This window comes from Loa loa, assembly GCF_000183805.2.
Source record: "Loa loa unplaced genomic scaffold supercont3.19, whole genome shotgun sequence".
Classification (NCBI taxonomy): Eukaryota; Metazoa; Nematoda; class Chromadorea; order Rhabditida; family Onchocercidae; genus Loa; species Loa loa.
This window is the reverse complement of record NW_018108199.1, coordinates 177,521-191,334: the sequence shown is the minus strand read 5'-3', so window position 1 is coordinate 191,334 and position 13,814 is coordinate 177,521. Positions and strand designations below refer to the sequence as shown.

The 13,814-nt window shown below is 29.2% G+C and overlaps 1 protein-coding gene across 1 annotated transcript; it reads right to left on the bottom strand.

Moving 5' to 3' along the window:
* Positions 1 to 1,544: 1,544 nt before the first annotated feature.
* Positions 1,545 to 7,977, bottom strand: LOAG_07878 (hypothetical protein; the record flags this gene model as incomplete). Its single annotated transcript, XM_020447554.1, has 13 exons — positions 1,545 to 1,808; positions 2,133 to 2,258; positions 3,278 to 3,455; positions 3,698 to 3,766; positions 4,092 to 4,255; positions 4,457 to 4,597; positions 4,730 to 4,946; positions 5,283 to 5,425; positions 5,947 to 6,020; positions 6,474 to 6,564; positions 6,910 to 7,073; positions 7,376 to 7,548; positions 7,910 to 7,977. 13 exons carry the CDS (start codon positions 7,975 to 7,977, stop codon positions 1,701 to 1,703), a joined length of 1,716 nt encoding a protein of 571 aa, XP_020302228.1. The 3' UTR covers positions 1,545 to 1,700.
* Positions 7,978 to 13,814: the final 5,837 nt, after the last annotated feature.

The window sequence follows — 13,814 nt, the reverse complement described above, 5'->3', positions numbered from 1 at the left end:
CTTTTGCGACAGTGCATGTGGCGTAGTGACAAACGTATACATGACGTGTATGTGAAGTACGTGTACGTGACGTATTTAATGCAACCTCTGTGTATGTAACGTATGAAACGTAGTGTACATAAAGTGTACGTAACGTAAGTGTATGTGACCGTGATGTGACGAACATCACTGGGATATACATGCACGTAACGCGTATGTGACGTACATGTATGTGACAACACACTACGTCACATACGTGTCACATATGTACTTGGCGTTTATGTGGCATACGTGTACGAGAAATACGGCTGTGTGATTTCATGTGACGCACGTTTTAGTAAAATGTATATAACGTAAACGTTTGTTTTATGCATGCATGTGACATATGTGTGTGTGACATACGCTTGCGCCAAGTATACCTACATGTACGTCCCATGCACGTTACATTGAGTAAGTCACGTACACACATGTGAAAAAGGTTCTATAAAACATTTTTCACCAAGCATTTAAAAACTGATGACCGGGGGATCCTTTCTTACAGAGAATTCGAGTGAATACAAAGCTTGTACGACGAATATTCGAGTGTTTGGTTTTAGGCTTGATGTAGATAATTTCTCGAATTAATAGATATTTTCTGGAATTTTCCATTGTAAATATTTTCTAAAATTTCCATAAATTTACTTTTATCAGCTGTTCTAGGAGGTTTATTGACCTTTTAATAATTGAAAATCATTTAATAAAATATCATCATTATAGCATAATTTATGAGCGTTATGCAAAATTCATAAGTTTGGGAAAAAGATCGAAAGAGACTTATAGAATTGGAAAGATTCATTTTTTACTTTTGTAATTTATAACACAACCATAGTGCGTACTTCAAATCTAATTTTGAAGATACAATGAAGCTTGGTAAGGTACGATTAATTAACTAAACTTCGTCATCAGATATTTTTATGTTGTTTATAAAATAATTTGAAAAAAAAAAATCGGCCAGCAAAGCTAAACATTCAAGAAAAAGCAAATAAGGTTAATTCAAATGTATCCATCCATATCCAAAACAAAATATTTATAATGTAATCTGATGCATGTACCATATATTCATAATGAAAATACGGTACTCGTAACGGAAAATTCCAGAAATAGGTATTCTGGAAAAAAAAAACTTTTTAATAGCATAACAAATTTATTCTCCCAAATCTTATCGTTGCAAATCATTAATAATACAACTGTGGATGTAATGTAATGTTTACAGTATTTCGTCGAGTTGACATTCAAAAAGATTTAATTTTCTCAAGAAGTTAGCAACTGAACATATCTGTACCGTTATTAAGCATCATCTTATTACTGATCTGCTGAAATATCAAAATTATTTCATTCTAGGGATTACTATCTCTCATACTTCAATAGTTAAGCTGACTATATTGACAGATAAATAGGTTATTTAATTAATTTTCTTAACAAGTAAATCAAATTCAAAAATCTTTCAAAAAAGAGACATTGGAAATATGGTTTAAGTACTACTTCACATATCACATTTCATTGAACTATGTATCTTTATTGATTGCTTTTTTTTTTTGTTTTAATATTACAATAATAACGTGACAATCCACATGTAAATTATGAAAATAAGTGAACGAAATCCGCGTAATAAAGTCAGCTAATAGACAAATAATTTCAGCATCCCCTATCAAAAGTTAAACCAAATGACATCGCATCTATTATCAGTGTGGCACAAATGTTGTCAGCTGTTGTCGGCAGTAACACAATGATCGAACCTCTTCATCAGGTGCACAATATCCTTGATTACCGTACTCATCCAATCGAGTTATCTGAATGAGCAAAATTACAAATTTGGAAACCTATTTAGCAAGATGAACAGCTTTTGCTATATGTATAGCGTATTACCTCCGCTTACAATTCCATCTAATAAATTAATATAATACAATACTCTTAAATACTACTAAACAAATAATAAAATATGATAGATAAACAAGATGGTGAATATAATAATTAAATATAAAATGGAAATAAAGTATAGAAAGTAAAGAAATAGGAAAAGAAAAAGTGACAAAAACAGTATCGCTAAACAAATGGAAACAATAATCGTACAAAATGATGAAACGAAAAAACAAAGTATGATAATACTTCCGTACTTTTGTGATTATTTCAAACTTATCCTTCTTCTTTAACAGTTGCGCTTCATATTTTCCATTACTTGGTGAAGCTCTTACAACTACATCCAGTAATGATTTTGCCTCAAAAGATTCTGCTGAAATAACCTAAAAATGTTCAATTGAAATGAAGAAAACAAAGAGAAGTAAGAATTTTTTTTTAACGTCAAAATGATTTTCAATGCTTTAAATTCGTTGGATTTTATTTTGATTCATTATTTTCTTTATACAGCCTGGATCCTATCAGATTACCGAATAAAGGTTATGTTCAAATGAAATTTCTACAATATCTACCGGACAGGATGATAAAATCCTTAAGTGAAATTAAGGCAATGATATAAGCTGACAAAGGAGGGAATATCACAAAGATATCTCAGTACTTATTCATGGCTGCATAACGGACCATGCTAAGATGCAGTTATACCTCTATGACATACTTCTACGACAACCCCAGCGGACTTTATCAAAGCTCCTCCTTTAATCTTGGGTGTATACATTATATATATATATATATATATATAAATGCTACACTGTTGTTACAATCTACAGTATTCTCTTCGCCTATCCGCCATCATTGGAGAGTAAACTATGATAATCTTTTCTTCCGCTAAATAGATACTTTCCCGCGGTATACCCCAACTCGAGGAAGAACAAACTGATATCTCAACCATTACATAACCTATTAACAAAACAACAAGGAATTTGTTAGTTGATCATATTGCTTGCTTTTGTATAACTCATTTATCACTGCTTATCAATTTACTGTACACTGTATATTTTTTTGTTGTTGTTAACTAGTAATACTGTGAAAGAACAATATTACTTCCTGAATAAATCTATGTCGCTGATAACGAAATCAACAAATTAGCTTCTCCGACAAATGCAATATGTGATAAAAGAAAACCATATTCTTATACGGTCCTATCACTATTGCGTATTACTTTTTACCTTATCATATCGCTTATGCGACCTTATCACACGAAAGGTTATCACAATGAAAATTGGAAGCAGCTATATAAAAGCTCTCTTCTATTATTGCATATTTCACAACTAATAACTATTTACGCCTTTTTTACCTTCATCTAATCATTTTGTTTATTAAATATTTATTCAAATTAAAACATTACTTCTATAAAATCGAGCACTTCGCAGGTTCCAGTCAGGTTTTTCTGTTTCAAGAAATCGTTGATACTAGCAATGAGTAACTGCGCAGCTTCTGTCACATCATCACCATAAATATTTATCTTATGCCAAGTTTGTTCACAAATACAGTATTCTTCTGGAATTTCCATTTCCTCACATGTTCTGCAAGCTATATGATAAACTTCACACAGTTAAATTATTGTGCCAATTTAAATCAGATTTGATTGAAAAATGATTTTTTTTATTTAAGATTTTCATTTTTCTTAAAAAGAAGTCATAATCACAAACTTAATTGCTACTACTTTTTAACCAATCTTCCATCATCCTATCCTTTCTTTCTCTTTCTAAAAAAATCAAAGCATCAAATCTGTGTTTCCCATGGAAATAATCGCATAATGTTTTACCTGTCATATGAAATAGGTCTCAGAATACTTTTCGCACGAATTCCGCCCCTTATCTCACCAAATTCATTCCTGTAATTGAAATAAATGTGTCGCAAAAAATTCCATACAATAAAGCATTTTCACAATTTTGAAATCCTTCAAAATTGTAAAAATTTTCCTTTAGGGAGCAGTGAAATCAACAGCGATATAATTTGGCAGCAATGGTTGAAAAATTATGCAAAAACTGAAAGAGTAAATTTTTTATAAAAATAAAATAGCTCTGTAAATTTCATTTGGATCAGTTCGTTAGCATTGAGTTTAAATAAGCTGACGGCAAACATTACCAATGCTTACTGTAATCTTTCGATAATATATATATATAGAAAGAATGAGACCTAAGGAATTGAGACAAAACCTGAAATCGTGTTCATCCCATTTCTGGAAATTATCTTTCCTTGCATACCGTGCTATATCATACAGTGTTGCATAGAAGTCAAATTGGGATGTATGCCTTCGAGAATTTTGTTTTAAATTCAAAATAAGCTGTTCATTTGAACGTAAATATTTCGGTAATGCTACCTGAAGTGGAAGGAAGTTTGATAGGAAGTTTTTAGGTAAAATTTCGATTTAGAAGAAAACTGCCAAATAGTCTACGAAAATCTATGGAGAAAAGCTGTGAAATTTATTGATATTTCAGAAGATAAGATCTGAATTTTAAGCGTCCTTCATTTATTCTCATTTAATTGTTAATTTTTTTTTGTCGCAAACATGAAGTCTTACCGTAAACAATGGATTATTATCTTCCATCTGACCTGGGCGAGTGGATCGAATATTGCCAAATCGTATCCCGTGATCACCCATTAAAAATACGAATGAATTGTTCAAGTCTTTGACATGTTTACGAAAAAAATTGGCGAAATACTGTAAAGCATAAATGATTAGAGGAAATTTTAGTTGGCATGAATATCTCTATTTATTTCATGTCATTCATCACTACTATTGGTAAGAAAATCGAACAAAAAAGAATTCAATATGTGAGGATAAATGATGAACCTTATCAGTACGATACAATCCATTAGGTGAATCATGCGCTATCAGTGATAACCATATCATAGCGAATTTTGAGATTCCGTTATATTCGTTCAAGAATTTGCTCACAAAATTCATCAACTTATGATAAGGTTCTTGGCATTCTCCCTTATAAAAATAATTGTCGAAGTCATTTTCTTCCTGGTTCGGCTGCTTACCGGTAGATCGTAACACCAGAGCACTTCATATAAACAAATTATATTTTCAAATTGTCACTTTTTTGATATGTTCCATGCAATTTTTTTGCTTTCACTCAAATGTTCATTCGATTTTCTCAAGTTAAACTGAACTTAAATTATCGAAAGTAAACATAATTAAACATTCATTTGTCATTCTATACTTTATTCAATTATGTTACTCTTTATTATACTAATAAGAGGCAAAATATGAAAACTCCTAAAATTGAAAAATAAAAATAACTTTGAAGGTTTTTTGATTTTATACAAGGTTTACTGAGCTCCAAAACATCCAAATACATTTTATTTTGTCTAAATAAACATCATTCTAATTGAATTACTTGCAAAAGTGATCAGTCGGAGGTTGGTCATAACCTTTACAATTTGGCCAATTAAATGCACCAATCCAATCTTCCGCTATCACTGATGCATAACTTTGATCAATGAAATCGTAAGTTATAGTTTCATTTCTTTTGACACCATTCTAAAACGCAATTAATAATCATTAAGTTCGTTAATTTCAACTCATTATTTGAAATGTGAGAGAAAGAGATGAAACGGAAAGTTGGAAAGTTTAAAGTAGCAAATACGACCGGAAAGTTTCTAAAGAATTGAAAATAGTACGTCCACATGCCCAACAGTAATCGAGAATGTATGGTGTAAGTGCTACGATGAGATATTGACAGAATTGAAAAGACCAGCAAAATGTATGTTAAATAAATATCAAAGTTATGTCACAAAGATGAGTGGACATTACTTTCCGACCAAATTCATTCATCACTTTGATGCATTTATATTTCTCTCTCTTTGTAAATATCATATCAGCAAAGGGAGGATGGTGAAGGAGAAAGATATAAAGGAAAGAAAAAGTCAAACTTTACCATTCATCTAAATATTTGGACTTATCTTGTTGGTGCAAAGACTATCAAGCGATGTCAAATAATCGCCTTCAATTTTCTTCTATTCTTTAATATTGCTAATGCTTAAAGGATTAAAGCAACTTACCTTGCACGAATCTGGATACTCCGAATCACTTTTATCAGGAAAAAAATTTTCATCTAGTGTGGATATACGAGTTCCTGGAATAGTGGAAAAAACGAAAGTTCTAATTTTATAAGGAAAAAAAGTTTTGAATATAAGAATTTGATATATTCGAAAAACTTAATTACACATTCTTAGAAACATTGAAAAGAGGAAAGAGTTGAATAATCGCAACACAAATTAACGAGAATGAATTATCAAATGAAAATCATCGAGCCAAATTGACAAAAATTGTTAAAGCATAATTAACAAATATCAGATTATCAAACAAATTTGTAACGTACAAACTTTGCTTGTGAAATTTAAATGAATAAGACTTGAAAAGTTAATAAAAAATGAATTGATTATAAATAATCTAAAGGATAAAATTAATCAGGGAAATAGAAAGGGAAACTAAAAAGAAGACGAAAGAAATCAAATCAAATAATATTTGGAAACTTTCAGGTTTTCTTTTCCCAACAGAAGACGCAAAAAAAAAGGAAAAAAAAAACCTGAAAAGATGGCGAAAGCATTTGGTCGACTGTTAAGGCCAACTTTGTTGTGATAGTAAAATGTTGTCGCATCGTACAATTGACGCAGAACCTCAGAATTACGTCCTTTTACATGAATTTTAGTGAATCATTTCAAAGCTTACTTTCCTTTTATTTCAAACTTCATTTTCTTATTGCACCTTTCCAGATAAAGTTATAAAAATCTTTTGTCACTTCATTACTGCTGTCACCAATAATAAATATCATACAATTTACTTGGACCAAACGGTCATCATAGATTTAGCAGTGTCTCCTAATATTGACATTTAAATATATTTTGCATAAATAAGCTAAACTCCGTCACTGCTGGAAAATATGTTCAAAAATCAATAGTTATGATAATGAATGACATGATTTGTAATTCAAAAGATAAATTTGAATTTGATGAAAAAATCACTTGGTTGGTTTGCACAAGTGTGCGAATTGCAGAAGAAGATGAGGTAGAATCGAAAAGGAGTATGAATACACCTGGATGTAAATTGTCTTCCTTTTGGAATACCTTTTCTTTCGGTCTTATTAACTGCAAAAAAAAAACGTAATCATCGTATTTCGAAAAAAAGTCTACCATGAAATGTATCGAATTTTACTAATTGAATTATTTTGTTACTAATTGAATTATTGATTGAAAGTTGCTAATTGAATTACTTTGAATAAATAGCATCGTATATAAAAAGTTGATGTAAAAATTGAAAAATCGATGAATGAAATCGAAAATTCGAAAGTTTTAAACTTGGAAATTTGATTCGCTATTTTTATTTTTTCTCGCCACTTTATGAAAAGACCTTTTAAAATAAAGGAAGTTCAATAAATTGTAATTAATTGAAATCAAAAACTGAAATGATTATTCAGAGAGTGTGAATAACGAGCCTGATCATGAATGTATCGGAAGGTTGTCTTCTTATTTTTCATGCAATGCGTTTCGATAAATTCACAGCTTTCGTAATATGCTTCATTTTTTTTCATTTTAATCCAATTACTTGGTTTCAAATTTAATTCACCATTCATATGAAGGCATCGATACTGGCATTCCGAAGTTCTAAACCATGATTTAATAAACGAGTCAATCTGAGCTTAGACAGGCTTACAGGCCTATACTTTAAAATCAAATCTTTAGAATTACTTTAAGATGTCATTACACAAAAGGAATGACAATAAATATTCAATCTATCTTTCAATGAAATGATACATTCTATTCCTTGTAACTATTACAGAAGTTGTTCTTTATCTATTCTTTATTACTTTTAGAAAAATTTTGTAGCATCTTTAAAAATTAAATTAATTTGTGGAAACATACATTCAAATTCATAGATTTTAAATTTTAATGAACTGAAATGACAGAGAAAGCTGATTAGCAAAAAGAAAATATTTTAAGAATATTTGATAAAATGAAAACGTACGTATCATTAAGCATTCGAATTGTGCCGTTTTCAAGTTCGGTATGCATTTGACGATTTATGCGGCACATTCGCAATGGATCCCAGTCGGGATATAAATATGGGATTAATTGAGGGTCCCAGGGGTCAAGTTTAACAAGGAGGCATTTATGATTCTTTTCCAAGGTCAAATCTACAAAGGTAATTCATTTGATACAAGATTTTCATCAAATGAAAAATAACTGAAACTAAAAGTGAGTGAGTAATTAATAGAATTGTATGGTATGTTGCATTATTTGTTTCATTCTTTTCTTATAAAAATTTTGACTTAAATTTTCTGTTTTTTTTTCCTTCAAACTATTCCACTTAAAATTTACTCTTACAGTATTGGTGGAACTTAATGCAGTTTTATATCGATTCAAAATTTTATATCGAAATTTTAGAAAATCAATTTGAATCGAAATGCTAAGGTTGAAATAAATATATTTGTAAAACGATACCAGTGGAATGATTTCTTTGTTCAAAAAAGCGGGAAAATGATTGTTGTAAAGTTATTTGAGTGTTATAAATATCGTCCATATATAAACTATTTATCGCAAAAAGAAGTCCAATAATTAGTGTAAATGCTATCAGATATTCAATTCCTTTTAATTTGACCATTATTAAATTGGAATATGGCAGATTAAATTAAATATGCTGAAATAATTTTAATAATCACTAGATTTTTATTTCATTTCATAGCTTTCCATCTTATAAATAACTCATCAAAATGTCAACAGTTAAGCATTTTTATACAAATTAATTTTAATTTATATTAAATTATATGGAAGTAAATTTGATAATATTTTAGATATGACAACCTTTCATCATATTTATAGATAAATAATCGAGAAAGATGCCCACTGGACATCATCATTTTAGTTATTGATAGCCTAGTAAAATATCTCTAAGAATTTCACTAAAGAATAATTTAAACGATAAGCTTTCTGAACTATTGTAAGAATATCAATTTAATCGTATCGTATCAGCTGTTACAGTTGCGCTGTCAATATTGATTGGTATCAAAAATTATGATATTTAATAATGACAAAAGCGAGAGACAAAAATTTTTAATTAAAATAAATTTCATATACCATAAATGATAACAATTTTAGACGATATGATATCGATCACATTTCTATGATATCTGAAAAAGTTGAAAGTAAACTATGGTGAAGGCAAAATAGCAGCGAGTCAATTTAATTAACCTGTTGTGATATTTCTCGTTACTCAATTATCGTCCTCCCATATATAATCATAAGATAAAAGAGTTTTTAATTTTTACTTCTATTAGCAATTCCTTTAAATAAAGAAATTGGCACTATTCATTCTTGATGAAAAAGGTTAATTTTTTTTTATTAGAAATTTCTTCGATGAAATGATGTCATTTCAGGTGAAATGTTACTTTAATTTAATGTAGTTTATGAATTAATTCAAAATATTAACTATAGGATTGCATAAATTGATTGATTGGTTTCGGGTAAGAGTGAAGAATTGCATCGGATAGATTAATATCAAAAATGACTCGAGTATTATTTTATCAAGAATTTCATGCATCTAATGAATTCATCTGCTGTTTCAAAAGACAATGCGTGAAATCGGAATCGTTAGACGATATTTCTGTACTATGAATCATTCAACCATAATTTAGATCAAATTGCAGTATGATACTGGAAAGTCTAACTTACTGCAAATATTGAAACGCTGGAAAATATGAAAATCTTACGACCGTATCACACAATGTAACGATTTATTTTGCTAAACTAAATAATTTGGAACATATAATTTCAATATGCAAATTAGATAGCACTTGTAAAAATTATAATTTAATAACACTCAACATTTTTCCGAAATGAACAAGAAATGAGTTTTAGTGAGAATTGAAGAAATCAGATTTATAATAAAATAACTATTTCTCATAATTTTAGAAACTTCTACTTATTATATTATTTAATATCTATGCATGTAAATCTTGCAAATACATGTAAGATTTTAAGAATGAAAACTTTAATTGATTGGAAACGATTTTTTTTTTTGTTTTTCTGTATTGATAAGCTTTAGATCTATGTTAAACTTAATAAGTATTATCTATTGATATTTGTTGGACTAAAAAGCGGAGAGAAAGCATACAGCTATTTATATTAATTCAAAGTATAAAATAAATGAATAAATTGTTATGACGAGAATAATCATATCCTTAATTGTATTATTTCATTCCTCAACATTTTCATCAAGTTTCGATAATTAATTAAGTGAAAACGACTTTTTAAAAAAAAAGTCGTTTTCATCGGTGGTTTGCAGACTGTAATCATATAACTTTAATATAGAAACATAGAGGAGTTTGGAGAATACTTTTATCAGTTTATTTCCTACCATACTGAAATAATAGTTTATTCCCGAGATGTTCCGAAACAAATAATAAGACGAATATGGGAAAAAGATTCAGCAGCATAACTTCGATACTTCAGCTTCCTTCAACTCATTATTAGTTGCGCATTAATCATCTCCCAGATGATATTCAAGTAGTTGAAAAACAGGTTAACTGAATCCAATTCAGTCATCACCTCTGGATTTCCCATCAGAACATTGCATCGAATTCTAAGATTTCAAATTGCTATTAAAGATGCCAATACGAGTAAAGCGCCTAAAGTGTTTTTGTCCTCTGAAAGGCGGAGAATTAGCAAATAATATTTCAGTGCAATTTTAAATGTGAAAAATGTGCATCATTGTGGGATAAAAAAAAAGAAACCCAATGATTGTTTGAGACTAATTTTAAAACAATTTAAAATTATTGAATAGATCAAAAGATGGAAAAGTTAAGAAATCATTAGAACTTTGCGGTGACATCAATTAAGACTTTATGTTTAGCGAAAAGATTGGAAAAGATTATAATAGATGAAGTAAAATGCGAGAGAAAGGTGCGATAATTAAATAAAAAACTTTTTTTTAAAATGTAAATAGAGAACAATGTTGATTTTGATTTGAGGACGGAAATCTTTATCAAACCGATGAAAGGGAAGAAAAGCTAAATGATAAGTTTATGCTATATGTTACATTTTCCTTTTTTGAAAAATGGTAACATTGAATTAGGTGAAAAAAAACGGAATGATTAATTACTGATCAATACTAATGATAATATGATAGCACATGTTATAATCAGCTTATAATTGATCAGAAGAGACATCAGTCAGAGAATATATTTCGTTTCAGCAATTGTTGTTCTGATTTAATGCTCTTAAATTTTGTTGGTGAATAGATTTTTCCTACAATTTCATATAAAATTTTTGTCGAATAAATTAAATTTCGCTCCACTTCAAACAAACAAAATAATATCAAACAAAAAGTATGACTTATTTAAAAAAAAGAAAAAAGAAAAACTTCAATTTCCCTTTCTGCTATTTGAAATTCACCTTATCATTTCAATGCTTATATTACCCTTTTTATCACAATCCGCATCACATATTCTATGAATCAAACATAATTTGATACATGTATCATGTGTCGTCTTTTTATCTCACTTCAGTGTCATCTGTTATCTTTTTTATTTTGTTTTGTTCCTTTTTTATTTTTCTTTCGATCAATCATACAATATTTTATTATCAATTATTTTAAGAATGTGATTATCAATTTATCCATTATCAATTGTTGTATTTTTATCCGCGTCATATTCTACATAAGTACAAAATGAATATTACATAAATATATATGTATATATAAGAATTTAAAAAATTTATTTTTAATACATAAAAGATGAGAATAATCGAATATCAAAGGGGTGGAGAATTTGATAATATTTTTCGAAGGTTAATAAGGAAAAGAAATGAAAGTGGAATATCAGAAAGACAAAGACTAGTATACTATTGTGTGGTTTAAAATCTCTGAAAGTGTATTAGTTTCTTTTCTTTATAATCCCTTTGAAAATAATTATTTGAAATTGTTAGTTATGTCAGACAAGAGCAGGAAATGAGCCTATTTGAAATCTTCCCTTTTACTGAATAAGTCTCTTAATGCCTGGTTATATTTTTGCTGAAAGATTTTTTATGTATTTTTTTTTTTTTCACACTTAAAATAAGGTGCGATTATTTTCATTCTAATCAATGTAAAGGAAGATCTAAATTCGGTGGCAAAATTGTAAAATATTTCCCATATAAATAAGAAAAACAAATTGTTTATAAGAAAGTAGAATAAAAGGTCGATGATTCATTTGACCTTATGACATTCGCAAAACATGGTTAGACGCAACAATAGAAATACGGAAGGTTAGATGTGATGAACAAACTGTTCGAATTCATTTTTCCCTGCGAATCTGATACAGTTAATGATAATCATTCAACTTTTAGTGCTTTTTTTTCTCTTTAAATTTCAACTTTTTTTCTTCTTAAAATTTTTTTGCACCAATTATAGCTTAAAACTAAAATTAAATTACAATATATGTCATGAGCAGAAGACTTCTCAGAAAGGAAGCGCAAATATGACTGATACGATAACAATAATCAGATTTGCTTTGAATTGCATAACATAGAATAAGTGCAGTTTATCCGAAAAGAACATTAGCTATACTAGACAATTCGATTTATCATTATTTTATGGGACATTTTGTGATGTCCACCTGGTGCTTCGACTAATAATAGCTTGTTCTAGCCAAGCCTAGGCATATCATAAAAACCTACGAGTTTTTTGTATTTTATGAAGCAAACATGTATTGCGTCAAGGATTGATGTCCAATTTCGTATTTATGACTCATTGGCAATTTATGAAATACCTTTGATATTTTTAATAAATTGAACTGAAAATTTAACCTTTTAAAAAACTTTAAATCCCTGTTTATTGCAGCAACAAAGCTTAAAGCATAATGCTACATTTTGATGTGTTTTTTTAGCACTTTATTTCCATTGAAGAACAAAGAGAAATTTGAACAGAACCAAATGGTTTACAGAATAATTAAACTTCGTAAGAAAGTAATAGTACATGAGACCAGAGAAATCACCAGCACGAATATTATTAATTCTCGTCCTTCACTCCTACTTAACCTTTTTTTTTGTTAAGTCATCATCAACAAAGTCTGTTGTTTCGAAGATGAATCATGTTTGAAAGCTTCTGATAACATTGGAACTAAACTAAATGTCTAATAGCACATCGCTAAGCAAAATCACCATACAGATAAATAGGTCGTAATAAGGCTCCTTCGTTTAACAATAACCAAAATATCACCAAGTTGATATGTACAAAGAAAGCAGATATATTTCTTTTCTTTCTTTTCAAAGTTTTTTCTGAAGGTTCCTTCTTTCCTCAAAGTTTCTTCTCTTTCTTCGGTGTCCAGTACTGTTGCGAATAATTCTCATATCAAAGTTTTTCTCAGTCCAATATTCTAAATTCTGTTTTTTGGAAAATTTAAAAAAAAATTCTCGTCTGCAAACAAAAGCAAAAGTATGCCCCAGAAAAATAATCAGTTCTTCTACCCCCAGAAAAATAATCAGTTCTTCTTTGTCATGATCATTATCCATCCAACCATCATTGTCAATAATATCATCATATGAATATGCTTCGGCCTCTTTTGCGCCAAAGGTTCACGATCTCATTTGCTAAACCATTCCGTCCAATCCATTCATCACTCGTCCACGAATTAAAGACCTTATTAGGAACTCCACTTGGCCCTGATTTTACTTCATTGGGAATCAGAGTAGTGCTAACCATCATTTTAATGGAATTAGAGCTTCGGTTTTGCAATGAAATTTATCGAAGTTTGCAAATTGAAAGACATGACTTTTATATCTGTGATTTCTTCACATCAGGCATTCAAAAAATTATTTCCAAGTAATTCACTCATTGCAGCCAAGCTTTTCTATTATATATATATATATATATATATATATATATATNCACACACAAC